Source organism: Saccostrea cucullata, unplaced genomic scaffold (assembly GCF_032062105.1).
Source record: "Saccostrea cucullata isolate Sc308-1 unplaced genomic scaffold, CSIRO_AGI_Scuc_v1 ctg3216, whole genome shotgun sequence".
NCBI lineage: Eukaryota > Metazoa > Mollusca > Bivalvia > Ostreida > Ostreidae > Saccostrea > Saccostrea cuccullata.
Window position 1 is genome coordinate 25853 of NW_026932963.1, and position 16799 is coordinate 42651.

General features: G+C 34.5%; 1 protein-coding gene across 1 annotated transcript in view; it reads left to right on the plus strand.

Moving 5' to 3' along the window:
• Positions 1 to 15831, plus strand: part of LOC134236678 (ecdysteroid-phosphate phosphatase-like) — a 32367-nt gene extending 16536 nt beyond the window's left edge. The window contains exons 9-11 of the mRNA XM_062718855.1: positions 14432 to 14524; positions 14711 to 14950; positions 15277 to 15831. Of these exons, the coding sequence (XP_062574839.1) occupies positions 14432 to 14524; positions 14711 to 14950; positions 15277 to 15521 (578 nt within the window). The 3' untranslated portion in view covers positions 15522 to 15831. The remainder of the gene's footprint in view (positions 1 to 14431; positions 14525 to 14710; positions 14951 to 15276) is intronic.
• The last annotated feature ends 968 nt before the right edge of the window (positions 15832 to 16799 follow it).

Here is a 16799-nt window from a genome sequence, read left to right on the forward strand (position 1 = left end):
AATATAGAAAAGGAATAGATAAGAGAAATAGAAGTCAACTTACAGTCTCTGTCCTGAGGTCTCGTCTCAAAATTATCAATATGTACTGATGTAAATATGTATGTCAGTATGGTGACCAAAATATAGATCTAACTCTCTCAATAGTCAAACAAAGAGATCGGCGGGAAAACGTCCCGAGCCAATCGCAAGCTTGGTTATTACAACTGACCAATAATATTAAATACCCTCAGGATAAGTAAAGACTTCTAGAACATAAGTAAAATTAAAAACCAAGTATATTTTATTGCGGTGCGCGCAAAACTCCATGAATATCGGAACGTTGCACGATTCTAAAAATAAAATACACCTGAATATTAAGTGGCTGAAATAATTAAATAATATTCACATAATAAAATAAATAAAATATCACTCTATCACATTTACATGAACATTTCATGTATATAACATTTGTTATATATGTCACAGTTGATATTTAATTAGATACCTTGTGAATAATTCATATTTGATTAGCGCGCATTGCTAATCAAACGTAGCGCTGTTTGTGTGAATGAGTGCCATGTGTGAATGTTTTGTTTGTCACGTGAGGTTTCTATTTTTAGCTTCCCAACCGACCAGGTATACGAGTACGACCAGTGGACCAATGACAGACCTCTATCTGATAATTAATATGCATGTATACTAACTTCGTGCACTATATAAGCGCTTATCCCGCCAAATAAGATATCCATTAGCTTTTACCTTCACGGTTTATAAGGTCTAACCATTTATGAAGTCATCGAGTTATACGATGTCTTGATTACTATTATAATAAAATTCATTATTTTATGATTATACTGGATACCTGGTAAGATTAAATTCTAATGATGTAAATACTTATATCAATTTTGATAATACATAAATATCTTAATGACAGCGACGTGAATTTGCATGTTGTGTAATTTGTAACATTGTTTAGCGTGCTGTATTTGTCTTGATAATGTGCAGGCACGGGGGGGGGGGCGCAGTGGCCAACTTTTTTCCCCCCTGGCCCCCCCCGGATACTACGTGCCTGATGTGTGTGTTGTGAGAGTGTTTTCTATGTTTCTAGGTTTCTTTTCTGTTATCCATAATAAAACATCATTACTCGAATCCATCGTTTTCTCTGAAACAATTGACCCTGTGACATATATTGTGCCATTTATATTGTGAAAAAGTTTTTTAAAAAAGTTAAAAACAAAGTAATGATATTTTAAAAAGTGCACATAATGAAAGCAACTGAAATAATTCAGATATGAAATTATATAAATATATTCAATAATCATTACTAGTAATTTCTATATTGACATTCATTATTTCATCTTCCTAATAGTAAAAGAATAAAAATAAAAAAAGAATTAGAATAAATTAAAATCAATTATGATTTAATTTAAATATCAATGAATTATAACCGATATATATCAGACTATCTTTTAAGAAAAAAATGTTTTTCCTCTCCTGCACATGATCGATTGGCTTAAACTCAGAGCCATGGCTCAATTTTTTTAACCTCAAAGAAACGTGAGTTATTTTTTAAATTCTTATTCCTGGATTCTTTCATTCCCTTAACATTGATGTTGAATTTCTCTAAGAAAAAAAAAAAGTTTTATACCCTCAATGCGATGCGCCTCTCAGGCCGTCAGGCCTTTGATTTTTTTTTCTACCAGGACACATAATTTAGTGAAAAATTGAAAATTGTACAACTTTTAAATCATTTTTTTCAAAGGCTAACATATGAGGTTTTGATATGTAAATTCCTGTTTCTGGAAACATTTTTGAGATTTTTTATTCATATTTCAATTAATTAGAAATTCTAATAAGATATTAAATTTACAGAAATTTATACCACCTATTCAAAAGAGAATTATTTTTTTTGTCAGACTTGATGGTGCCATGTGGGTATTTCCAAGTTATGCACATACCTAACTTACAATATTACTTTGGGGAGAAGGGAGGGAAAAGAAATTCTAATCACATTAAACTTGATTGTTTCATTTTAATTATACCCCCCGCAAACGAAGTTTGGGGCATAGGAATCACCTTCTCCGTCTGTCCGTCTGTCTGTCTGTCTAGCTGTCTGTCCGTCCGTCTGTCTATCCGTCCGTCTGTCTGTGCAATCGTGTCCGGTCCATATCTTTCTTACAGAGGGACAGTAGAATCTACTACTCCACACAAAGATTGCCCATGACCTAAGGGTGTGTCATGACCTTGACCCAAGGTCATTGGGGAAGTTCAAGGTCACTGGGAGAAAAATTTCATAATTCGTGTCCGGTCGATATCTTTCTTATGGATAAACTTGGTAGGTTCTCATTTCACACAAAGATTGCCCATGACCCAAGGGTGTGTCATGACCTTGACCCAAGGTCATTTGAGAAAGTTCAAGGTCACTGGAAGAAAATTTTCATAAATCATGTTTAATACATATCTTTTATAGATAAACTTGGTAGGTTCTCATTTTACACAAAGATTGCCCATAACCCAAGGTTGTGTCCTGACCTTGACCCTAGGTCATTTGGGAAAGTTCAAGGTCACTGGAAGAAAATTATTTATATTCCCTGTCCAGTCCATATTTTTCTTATAGATAAACTTGGTAGGTTCTCATTTTACACAAAGATTGCCCATGACTCAAGGGTGTGTCATGACCTTGACCCAAGGTCATTTGGGAAAGTTCAAGGTCACTGGAAGAAAATTATTTATATTCCCTGTCCGGGCCATATTTTTCTTATGGATAAAACTTGGTAGGTTCTCATTTCACACCAAAATTTCCCATGACCCAAGGGTGTGTCATGACCTTGACCCAAGGTCATTTGGGGAAGTTCAAGGTCACTGGAAGAAAAATTTAATAATTCTTGTCCAGTCCATATCTTTCTTATGGAAAAACTTGGTAGGTTCTCATTTCACACAAAGATTGCCCATGACCCAAGGGTGTGTCATGACCTTGACCCAAGGTCATTTGGAGAAGTTCAAGGTCACTGGTAGAAAAATTTCAGAATTCGTGTCCGGTCCATATCTTTCTTATGCATAAACTTGGTAGGTTCTCATTTCACACAAAGATTGCCCATGACCCAAGGGTGTGTCATGACCTTGACCCAAGGTCATTTGGGGGAATTTCAAGGTGACTGGTAGAAAAATTTCATAATATCTTTCTTATGGATAAACTTGGTAGGTTCTCATTTCACTGAAAGATTGCCCATGACCCAAGGGTGTGTCATGACCTTGACCCAGGTTATTTGGGGAAGTTCAAGGTCACTGGAATAAGAATTTCATAATTTGTTTTTGATACATATCTTTATTATGGAAAAACTGACTTCTGAAAAACCCAGCGGGGGGTATTTTGTCCCGTTTGGACAGTTCTAGTTTTTTTCATAATATTTTAACTGGCAAACTTTACAATATTTTTCATTATAGGTAGATAAAATCAGCAGCTATGGTTAGTAGTTTTCTACTTTCGTTTTCAAAAAACGATCTCTTTGGATTCCGATTTTATGGTCTGATTAGTATTTTATTGTCTTTAATTTATGTTTTTAATAAAATGACTAACAATTATCACGTTAATCTATGTGTTTCATCTTGCATACCCATTAAACTGACAAGATAATCCCCTAATTCGTAATTGCCCCAAGCTATAAGCTACTTGTACCTGGACAAACTGCGTGCGTTCAAGCTTGAAGTGATTTCCTGTGGCAAATTTTAACACCTGGTTAAATAAACAATGAAACTTATTTGTGTACATTGAATAAACAAGTCTGACATTGTTATCCCGATTGTCAAAATTCAGCGGTATTGAAACTTTTAAAATCGGAAATTTTGGTGATTTTTTCTTCAAAGCGGGAAATTAGGGCAATTTTTCTCTCCCGATCGGGAAAGCGGGATGAAAGGGTAAAATCGGGAGGATCCGGATCCCGCCTAAATCGGGAAAGTTGGCATGTATGTATAAACAAAAAAATGCATAGTTGTTCTTCATATAATATAGGAATTAATGCAGCTGTTGCAGAAAAAATACAAAAAAAAACATAAATGGTATATACTGTAGAAGTATTTTTTTCCGCTTGGTATTATTATACGCTATGTACGCGGTCCCAAATTTTCCAAAATTAATATAAATGTAAGGCATATAGTGACAGTCTAAGAAATCCGTATAATTTTCTACCCACGGATTAAACAGAAAATGAGATTCCACTGAATTATGACCCTGTGGAAAAAAGTACATCTACAGTATAAGCAAGTTTAATAAGCAAGTTTTTCTGCAATATCTGTGTCATATCCCATACTGACAAAGACAAATAGTCATATATAGTAGTTTTAAATACTTTAATGAATATTGTTTTATTGATATAGTTCTGTGTTTTTGGGTGAAAATAAGACTGCGTAAGAAATCTAACTCGGTATATACTAATTGATGAAAGAATTTAAAGATAGGTAAAACAGATCACCAACACTTATGAGGATGCAGCAGTGCATCTTCTGCAGTTTTAACCTCAAGGTATTGGTTTCCAGTTTTTCTGAAATTGATTGATGAAAGAAGTAATTTTCACAAGTATTTCTCTGCAAATCTGGGTTCAGTTTCCTTCCATATATTTAATTTTCTTGACTTGTTTACTCATTTCTAGAGCAACATACAGATTATCATTTGTGTCTATACACAATCCCCTGGGACTATTTTGTCCACATTTTATGTAACAGAGGAACTGGCCATATTGATCTATAATGTGGACACAGTGATTTTCTTGATCAGCTATAAGGATGTGACTCTGACTGTCTGTGGTGATTCCCACTGGATAAAAAAGTTGGCTGTTTTGAGCATGTTTTCCTGTGAACCTAAATCTCAGTCTCCCATTCAGATTAAATACTACTACTGCTTTATAGTCAGCCACACGATATCCAGGTTCTTGTTCTCACTGATACATTTAGGAGAAGAGAAATAGAGAGGTTTGCCTTCTTCTTTAGGCTGAATGGTTCGTTTTTCTGTGGAACCAGAGTAACGGACAATCTTTGATTATTGGTGCCGGATATCATCATTGTTCATGACAACTAGGAGATCTCCAGTTAAGGTACTACAGATATTGCAGGGTTTCTCTTTCTGTAATGTGATCAAAGTCTCAATCATTCCATTCTTTAATACAATGTACACAGTTTTGTATAAAGGATCAATAAAAACAAGATTGCCTTGTTTTGTTATTGCTATATCTGTGGGGATGCTCCCTGACTTGGTTGTGATTGACTTGAGTAGAGATCCCTGATGAACACTGAAGAGTTTCATGGTGCTGGTATCTCCTCTTGTCCAGATTTCATCATCACTCAGACTGACCACATGATATAGGTATTTCATGTACTCAGTGTTTATGGTAGTCAGGATCTCTGGTTCATCAAGAAGCTGCTTCACTGGAAGGGAGGATCCAGCTTCTGATGATTTCTGTATTTTTTTGATTCTGTAACCATGTCTTTCTGAGGTAGTTTTACTTGGCAATAAAGTTCCAAACAGGTTACACAGTTCTTCCCCTTGAATTGTGCCTGGAGTGAATTCAGGAAATGACAGGACAATTTTTTGTGGAAGTTTTCTGTATTCATCTACATTAAAGTTAATGCTAAACAGTTCTGAAATGTCCTGTGAGTCTATCAAATCATCAATTACTTTAATTTCTTTCTTTATTTCGGAAATCTTCTCATTGATTTCTTCAAGACGTTTCTGTAGAGTTTTTAACTGTTTGTTTTTCATCTCGTCAACTTCAGCTGTTAGTTTCATGACAACTCTGTCAATTTCCTGATGCCATTTCTCTCCATGTTCTGTTATGAATTTTGAGAGACCTCCATATCCATTTTCTAAATGCTCTATCAATTTTTCTACATCAGTTGCCATTTCTTGGTATTTTGGATATATTACATCATTTAATTCATTTTGCTCTTTAATTATGTTTGCTTTTCTTTCATCCTTAACTTTCAAAATTTTCAAAATTTGATGACCAGAATGTTGATCAGATGTAATGCAAGTGTTGCAGACAGGCTTGTCACAATCTTGACAGTATATTTCACAGCGTCCTTTGTCATGAGACATACACAAGAGGATAAATTGGAATTGATTTTAGAAATATAAATTTTATGATCTCATGTATTTTCTTGGATTCATCGGATGCCATGTGTTCACCAATACAAGCATTGCACACTTTGACATGACATGTATTACAGTGGACTTGCACCATTTGAATATTACACAGGTCACATTTTATCAACTCCTGGGCCTGAATATGGGGGTCATCCTGGGCATGGGCAGGTGGGTCCATTACCAGACTTTTTGGCTTTGAAATAATAAAAAAGCTTTAATTAACTTTAAAATTAACTATAACAAAGAAATACATCTGCGGTAAATTTTTAGTTATTCTCAACAAAGTTTGGGGAGCTTATTAAAAGTCCTATGTTGACGAAACTTGCATAGATGATACATCTAAGGATACACACTACCAGGCTTGCTTCGGATGCTGGATCTGACCTACATTTTCTGGAAGAGAAAACAGGTTAAAGATTTTGGAGCAGCTTCATTCTAAGGTAACAAATCCTATGTTGAACAAACTTGTGATGTATAATACATCTAAGGATACACATTTATGGACTTGCTTTGGATGCTGACACAAATTTTCTGGAAAATGGACCAGGTTAAAGGTTTGGTAGCTGGTCTATTATCAAGGAACTATTTTTAGAAAAGCCTGCCTGAACCAAACTTGCATGGATGATGCATCAAGGGATGAACACTCACAAAGTGGCATCAGATGCTGGATTTGAATTACATTTCTTGATGAATTACTATAATTAAAGTTCCTGGATACTGTAAATGTATTATATTTGGCGTGTACGATATTTGGCGGAAATTGAGTTTTTAACAAGTTAGCGTAGATTGGATTTAGCACAAATCTTAATGTTCCTATTAATGTATATATGTTCAAGAGATTTAGCGTGTACTTGAATTAGCGGGAGTTTCACTCCGCCAAAGGTGCTAAAAAGAATACACAGCCAAATGTAATACGTTTACAGTAAGTCTAATCCGTTAAGCTTTCTCAAATGCAAATCAAATATGTAGGTACCAAAGTAAGGCCTTTTCACACGAAATGCGAAATATAAAACGCTAGCTACACCTGTTCCAGGGTTATGACCAAGTTTAACATTTTATAATATAGGACAAACTCCGGGTCAAGGTCAAAGGGTCAAGGTTGTTTGGTTCTAAAGACAGGCCTTGTCTCAAAGATTACGTATGGGAAGTATGAAAGCGCTGGCCCTTACCGTTCAAAAGTTATGGCCAAGTTTAAAGTTTGTAAAAAGTAGGTCAAACTCTAAGGTCAAGGTCAAAGGGTCAAAATTCTTGATATCCAATGAAAGGTCTTGTCACAAGAATTACACATGTGAAATATGAATTGAAAGCTCTTACCCCTACTATTCAAAAGTTATGGTCAAGGTTAAAGTTTGTAAAAAGTAGGTCAAACTCCACGGTCAAGGTCAAAGGGTCAAGGTTCTTGATATCAAAGGAAAGGTCTTGTCACAAGGATTGGATTAATGAAGTATGGATGTCCTAGTCCGAACTCTTCAAAAATTATGGTCAATGTTATATTTTTAAAGTAGGTCAAACTCCAAGGTCAAGGTCAAAGGGTCAAGATTTTTAGTATCCAATGAAAGATGTTTCCATCAGAAATATATATGTGAAGTATGAAAGCCCTAATACTTATTTTTCAAAGTTATAGCCAAGGTTAAAGTTTTTTTCATAGGTACGGAAATCTCCAAGGTGAAGGTAAAAGAATAAGGATGTTGGTATATAATGAAAGGTCTTTCCACAAAAAATATGTATGTGAAATATAAATTCCTGGTATCTATGGTTCAAAAGATATGGCTAAAGTAAAAGTTCAAAATTTTTGTGTTAAAGTGGATCAAACTCCAAGGTCAAGGTCAAAAGGTAAATTTGGTGGTACCCAAAAGAAAGGTCTTGTCACAAGGAATACACATGTGAAATATGAATGTCATAGCTCCACTGAATCAAAAGTTATAGGCAAGGTTAAAGTTTTTGCGGACAAACAGACAGATAGACAGACAGACGGACGGACACGACAAAAACTATATACCCCCGAAACTTCGTTTACGGGGGCATAAAAATAGGAATCTAAACTTAACGGTATTGCATATATGCGTAAACAAAATAAATTTACTTCTGCATTCTCACGAAGTGTGATCTCTTTTATATATATTGCATATATTTCAAAAGGGAAAAAATTCACCATTTTCTTTTAAAAACCTTCCGCCGCAAAATATAGTTCCTTGCTTAATCTTATTTCAATGGAATTTAATAACGGTTTGTTCATTAAATGTAGTCTAATTTGTATCGTAAAATCCAGATTTGATGTAAGAAATTTAAAATAGATGCAGAATTTTTAAAAATAAGGGTCCAGACCAAAATCTGCTCAAAAGCTCAGGATCGAAACCTCCTTAACATGATGTATTTGTGAAACACTGATGGGAATTTGAGGTCAGGATTAGAGTTTTTCAAATGTATAGGTCAGACATGTTGATACCCCAAAGAAAAGTCTTTTCACAAGTAATACATGTATATGAATGAAATATAATAACCCTGTATCAATCGATCAGAGAATATTGATGAATATGTCAGAGTGTTTTCTTTTCTTTCTTATAAGCAGGTCATAGTCATACTCAAAGGCCGATGACGTGAGAAGAAAAGAAAAAATGAAATGGTATCGAAGGAAAGGTCTTGTCACAAGAAATGAATGAGTCAAAAGCCCCAGCAGCATCTGTTAAAAAAATAAGGGTAAGGATAGTTTTTCAATTCAAATACAGTAAACTCCAAGATCACGGCTATGAAGTAAAAAAAAAAAAGAAAAAAAATTGCATGTGATAAATGAAAGTCCTATTAACAACAACATTTTAAAAGATATCATCAAGATTAAAATTCATCAAAAGTATATACATGTAGTCCGAACTAGTTCTGATGGACAAAAATATTGGTACCCAAAGAAAAATGTGAAATATAAAACCTAGCTTTAACCACTTAAACATTATGACAACGGTTATAGCTTAACTGGTAAAATTTTGCAAAAGTAGGTCAAATTAGGGTGGGGCTCTAATGATTATATAGTGAAATGCATGAATTCTTTGAACATCTTCTTTGCTCCTGGTTAATATGCTAATGATCTAATTACATATTTAAGGCCAGGATTTATTTTATTTTCAGTTTTACAAACCCTCCGCTCAAGGTTTTGAATTTTCAGAAAAAAATAAAACAATTTTTTTTTCTTTCCGATGTCAAATTTGAGTCGGGATCGAGATTTCAAATTTACGAACTCGCACTTCAGGTTTTACGATGAAACGGTGGGTAAATAAAGCTAGATCTGAGAAGATAGCTTGGTTTAGTGTAAAATTCATTGATAAGAGTGCCATTCAAAACGTTTTACCAGTTCAAAGGACAAATAAAATGCTGATGACTTTGTTGCACAATGACATGCTGGTGAGATAATTATGTATTCGTGTAAATTATTTTCCTCCCCCAGGTTTTAAATGTCCTTGGTAGCTATTGCATATTGCCAGGGACATTGTTTAGGTCTCTGTTATAGCTTACAGTCTAAGCACCATTCTTCAGAAAAGGGTTGCTTATGCATCAGATGTAATGAATAAAACTATGGGAGAAGTGAAGTCCATTTGAGGAAGAAATAAACAATAACCTGAAGAAATAAAAAAAATTCAACTATTAAAAGGCAAGAATATACAAATATATACAGGCATGTAGTATCATTTGTATCAGCCAGAAAAATTATTTTACACTTAATTGAAAAAATGTTGACCCTACTCCCCAATACACCCTGTCTGTTTTATGATAGGAATTATAATTTTAGGCATCAAGTAAATTTTAGAACAATGTCTACACATTCACCTAACACATATTAAAAAAATGAAGATATATTGAAAGACTTTTAAAGAATTGATTTTTCAAAATATATTTTGATCAACATCACAAAATTTATATAACTGGCCCAAACTGACAGATGATGAAATAAGCAATTAAATGTTCTACTTTCCTGTTTGTAAGCATTATGTGTCCAGTGGTAAGGAGCCTATTAGGATAGCATAAAAAAAGAATGTACAAATGTTAATAATTGATTTTTCAAAAAAAAAATTTTATTTCCTTCTCCTTTGTACTTTTTTATTCTCATGTTCATAACTAAACCTAAACATAAAAAAAAAATGCTGGCCTTATAATGAAGAAAGGGGCCTCTTTCAAAATAGATAATTTCAGGGACGCTGGGTCAGGGGTACCAGGGGGATACTTTGACTTAATAAAATAAATAAAATGCTTTGAAATCTGCCCTTTGATAAGCAATGGTGCCTCTTTCAAAATTTGTAAATTTCATGGCTTTTGGATAAAAACACGAACCAAATACAATCGCTGGAAAGTTGTTACATGATACTCAGGTGACCTATAAGGCCCGTGGGCCTCTTGTCAGCTCACCTCGGCGAAGTCGAAGATGAGCTTATGTTATACCCCCGGCGTCGGCGTCAGTGTCGGCGTCCCGGTTAAAGTTTTTGGAGCAGGTCCATTCCCAAGTAACTATAAGCCCTACCCATACCAAATTTGCACAGATGATGCATCTAGGGACGTACACTACCAGACTTGATTCGGATGCTGGATCTGACCTACATTTTCATTCCAAAGTAACTATAAGACCTACCTGGACCAAACTTGCATGGATGATGCATCTAGGGATGGACACTAAAAGACTTGCTTTGGATGCTGGATGAGTGACCAGGTGAAAGTTTTTAGCAGGTCCATTTCCAGATGAGTGACCAAGTTAAAGTTTTTGGAGAAGGTTTATTCCCAGGTAACTATAAGCCCTACCTGGACCAAACTTGCATAAATGATGCATCTAGGGATGGACACTACTAGACTTGCTTAGGATTCTGGATCTGACCTACATCAACCAGATTAGTGACTAGGTTATTCCCAAGTAACTATAAGACTTACCCGGACCAAACTTGCATGGATGATGCATTTAAGGATGAACAATGGAAACTTGCTTTGGATCTGCATTTTCCAAACGAGTGATGAGGTTAAATTTTTTGGAACAGGTCAATCCCCAATGAATTTTAAGACCAATTTAAACAGAACTTGCTTGAATACTGTTATCAGAATAAATACTAACTGTTAAGAAAATGTGATGTGAGATTTGCATTACCTAAATTGATAACATTCGTCGAGGTGAGCTTCGTAATCTTTGATTACCTATGTTTGGTACAGTTTTTGGTGTAAGTCTCATTTCCAAGAAAATATAAGCCCTATGTTGACCAAACTTGCATGGATGATACACCTAAGGATGCACACTACCAGGTTTGCTTCGGATGCTGAATCTGACCTACATTTTCCGATTGAGTGAACAGTTTAATGTTTTTGGGGCAGGTCTCATTTCCAAGTAACTATAAGCCCTATGTTGACCAAACTTCCATGGATGATACATTTAAAGATGCACATTACCAGACTTGCTTCGGATGCTGAATCTGACCTACATTTTCCGGTTGAGTGAACAGGTTAAAGTTTTTGGTGCAGGTTTCATTTCCAAGATACTATGAGCCCTATAATGACCAAACTTGCATGGATGGTACATCTTAGTATGCATACTACCAGACTTGCTTCGGATGCTGAATCTGACCTACATTTTCCGGATGAGTGAACAGGTTAAAGTTTTTGGTGCAGGTTTCATTTCCAAGTTGCAATGAGCCCTATAATGACCAATATTGCATTGATGATACATCTTAGGATGCATACTACCAGGCTTGCTTCGGATGCTGAATCTGACCTACATTTTCTGGATGAGTGAACAGGTTAAAGTTTTTGACGCAGGATTCATTTCCAAGTAACTATGAGCTCTTTAATGACCAAACTTGCATGGATGATACATCTAAGGTTGCATTCTACCAGGCTGGCTTCTGATGCTGAATATGACCTACATTTTTTTCTTGATGAGTGAACAGGTTAAAGTTTTTGATGCAGGTTTCATTTCTAAGTAAATATTACCCCTATGTTGTGCAAACTGGCATGGATGATACATCTAAGGATGCACACTAATGGACTTGCTCCGGATGCAGAATTCAACATTCATTTTCCAGATAATAGACCAGGTAAAAATTATGGGTGCAGGTTTATCACCAAGAAACTATGAGGCTTATATAAACCAAACTTGCCCAAATGATGCATCAAGGGATGAAAACTCTCAAACTTGCTTCAGATGCTGGATTTTAATCACATTTTTGTGATGAAGAACTAGTTTGAAGTTTTTATATAGGTCTATTCCAAAGTATCAGATCAAAATTGCATAAATTTTGCATTTTTGGATGTACACTCTTTGTTGGGTAATTGTGTGACTTTGCCATACTTAAAGACAACATTTGTTAAGGTTAGCTCTGTAATCTCTGATTACCTATGTTTTCATAAGTAACAAAATTGTCAAGGTCAAAAGGACAAGGTAGTAATTATCCAATGAAAGGTCTTGCCACAAAGAATACAAATGTAAAGTATGGAAGCTGTAGCCCTAACCCTTCAAAAGTTATGGCCGAGGATAAAATCTTTAAAAGTAGGTCAAACTCCAAGGTCAAAGGGTCAAAGTTCTTGGTATCCAGGTGGGTCCTCTCACAAGCATTACATATGTGAAGTATGAAAGCCCTATCCATTACCGTTCAAAAGGTATGGCCAAGATTAAAGTTTTTTCATAAGTACGGAAATCTCCAAGGTCAAGGTCAAAAGGTCAAGTTTGTTGGTATCCAATGGAAGGTCTTTCCATAAAGAATATATATATAAAGTATAAATGTCCTGGTATCTACTGTTCAAAAGATATGGCCAAAGTAAAAGTTTGGAATTTTTGTATAAAAGTGGGTCAAACTCCAAGGTCAAGACCAAAAGGTCAAATTTGGTGGTTCCCAAAGAAAGGTCTTGTCACAAGGAATACACATATAAAATATGAAAGTCATAACTTCACTAAATAAAAAGTTATGGGCAAGGTTAACGTTTTTGTGACGGACGGACAGACTGACGAACAAATGAGATTTAATGCCCCCTCGCTTTCGCGAAAGCGGGGGACAAAAAACAATGAATTGCTTAAAAAATGTAACACAGATAAGATTTTTTGCTTAAGAAATAAGGTATTATTTTAAAACATCTATCAGGATTTAAAAACAGGTTGGTCACGAGATTAAATTCCATAAAGCCCAAAGGGCTTTGTGATGAATTTGATCTTGTACCAACCCGTATTTATAGCCCGACAGATGTTTTCAAAAATGATACCTTATTATTACTTATATTTACATTTGTGACTTATTCATACTTTATATTTACCTGATTGTGACTTTTAACATGTGAAATCCATTATTTTTCAAACCCAACATCATGTATGTAATCCACTGAACGCGCTTTGACCCTTTATGACATCACTGAGAAATTATGTTGAACCTTTATCCATACGCACATCTATGACCTCTTGACCCCGTACCAGTATTTATACAGTTATAGATACGCATTGCTTTCAGTAGTGTTATATAAAGGAAAACATTTGCAAATGTAAATATATTGCAATATATATCTGCATATTGCTACAACCCGATAAATATTTTACAAGAATATCTTGTATTTCTGCATGTTGAAGAAAACATTTACATGAAAGCTTGAATCAAGAAATATCAAATTTACAAATTTAAGTTTTTGAAACATACCAGTTAGTATTTACCTGACTCTAGGTAGCCTCTAATGTCGATTGTCTTACCAACTAAATCACATAATGTTATCTGTTTTCTGGTCCATCAATGAACCCTTAACAGTATTACGTACTTGTCAGATTTGTTTTGTTCTTCTAGGCCTACAAGGATATTTAAATAGATTTTTTGTCTTATAATCTTTAATTAAATTGATTGCATCATTATACAATTGTGTATATATTTGTGTGTGTGTGTTTTAACTGTATTTGTGCATGACAAAGGTATATCAATTTGAAAATCCCTAGCATACAATGCAGGCCTCAAAGTAATCTCATGCCAGCTGGCTCTTAATCCAGTAAACTTACACGCCAATTTAAATTTTTAGATACCAGGAAAATGTTCATAATCAAAAACTCTAAAAGCTGATATTAATCAATCTATTATGGGGGTAGCCACAGGAGGGGGGACTATATTTATAAAGTGTCATTTCCAAGAGTAGCCTTTCTTAGTCAGATGGATAAGAGATAGTGTAACTACATATCGTTAAGTAGTACACTACAGTCAAACCTTAATACATGTATCCCCAAACTAGAGGGGACTGAGAAAGTACTTGTGATAAATGATAACTCAAATGATGTAAATGTATTAAACTAGTGAGTCACTAAATAAATAACATGTTTTGATTATTTTGCAGCTGACTCACTGACAGAAAACCGGATAACAATAGCAGCAGTTTATTCCTCTCCTTCCTTACGGTGTGTTCAAACAGCAACAGAAATCTATCAAGGTTGGTAATGCTAGCGTTTTCTTTTTTGGTCCATTTTTTTCATTTAATATCTGAAAATTACATTTTCAAAAGCAGCAAGTGTAAATTTTTATTTAGCTTAGATAAAGAAAAATAAATTTATTTCCACAATGCATAGGCATTTAAATAATATTAATTGGTAAAATTTTGAAATTTAATATTTTACAGTGTTAAAACTCCAAAACAAAATCAAGATAGAACCAGGTTTGTTTGAGTGGACGGGCCACACCAATGTTGTGCCGCGGTGGATTTCCCCCGAGGACTTGTCCAGGCAGGGTTACCCGATAGACACCTCCTACCTCCCCCAGGTACCCCGAGACAAGCTGGAGGATGGGGAGTCAATCAGTAATCTGTACGCTCGCTCCACCGAAACCTCAAGGCAAATACTTAAACTGTACGAAAGCAAAGGTCAGTTAACCTCATACTCAAATTAAAATATTAAGTACATGTCTTCTTTGTTTTTTTTACATGTACACTGCTCATAAACTGTTTGTGAGGAGTGTCGTGGACCAGAAACTCTTAAGTAGAAAAGAAAAATATCGATAGACACTAGTTAGTAATAACTGTAGAATTCTTTTTTCTCTTTGACTGGTAATTTTTTTTTTATTAAAATCTTGAATTTTCAAATAGAATGTCCACTGAAACAATTTGTCTCAGGAAAACCGAAAGTTTCATTTTGTAGCACAGATTTCTTCTAAAGTAGTGACTGAAAAAAACCGTTTATTTGAATTTAGGTGGCAGTATTTTGTTCATCGGTCATTCTGGTACTCTGGACTTATGTACCCGAGTCATCACAGGACAGACCCCCCGGACCACCATGTCATACAGAGAGTTTCTCCCCAAGGTGCCCTACGTGGCTATGTGTGCCATCGAGGAGGATGTCATCACTAGGAAGTGGAAATTCATAGATCCACCCACGTTACCACTATCTCACGGACGCAATATTGTACAGAACGTCAGAGACATTCTGAATGGATAACATTCATGTTTCGGAAATTGATTGAGGACTTATTTGTGCCAATAGCTAACATTTAGCTCAATAATGCCAATGAAGCCATTATTTATACCTGTGAATAGTTGAACATAAGTATAAAATTTCTACTAAAATGTAATTTTATTTCCACTAACAAATATTTAATAATCTCTTCAGCAGGTTTGAAGGGTGAAAAGGAAATTTTACAGAATGTTAAGGCTTGTGGATCAAAAAGTTAACCTGAGTCACATTTAACTTCCTTGGAAATGAATATCTAGATAAGAGAAAGAAGAAAAAAATCCAAATTGTTCCTTTCCTTTATAAGCTAGGTTTTATCAGATAATGTAAGATTAGATATGCTACAATACTTGTTGTCTTGTCTTATTTAACTACAGGTAGCTTCAAGTTTTAGCTGCTGTTGGATCATTTTTTTTTTAAATGCCCTTATTGTTATTTATGAATTTAATAAGGTTTTAAAACAACACTCTGTTTTTATTATTATATTATTATATTGTGGAGAATAAGGCAGCTCAGTTGAACAAAGTTGAATCCTCTTGAACAATATTTTTTTCATGTTTGGTTGAAATAAGTCCATTGTTCTAAAGATTTGGAAAAAGATAGTTAACAAAGATTGACATCAGAGAAGCTTCCTTAACTTGGGCTGATGCAGTTGACCATTAAAGTTAGATTTTTCCCTGCTGTGGTCAGTTTTTAAGCACCACATTCAGAGTAATCAGTTTAAATATTATGTCTTTTTAATATACATTATTGTTATGCAGCAACTTTTTTTTTTTGGAACCCCCCCAAAAAAAAATCTTATTTTGCTGATGTAAAGTTATGTCCTTTAGATGAGGTATGATTAACCTTAAAGAGTGAAAATCTGCTGATCTTTTTTTCAGCAGGGACCAATTTTTAATAGTATTACAAAGTAAATGTACTTATAGTATTTTTTTTTCAAACCAGTGTTTTTTATTCTAGAATATTAGATTCATATAACAGTGGTACTTGTACTTAAGGTGAATTCAAAGGTGTTCATGAAGCTGATCTTCTATTGATTTTATTCTAAATCAGTAGAAAATATTGAGCATTTTTATTGATTTATATGATTGTCTTTTTTCTAAGATTCTTTGTATGGCTGTTCATGCAGATTTAAAATTTTCTTTACTGATAAGTGACATTCATGCTTGTTGTCCTTAGACATAATGTTTTATATTTTGTACTATGTTTTTTTTTCTTGTTGATATCATCTAGATCATTGTTGAAGTTGATAATTGTTGTTGATGT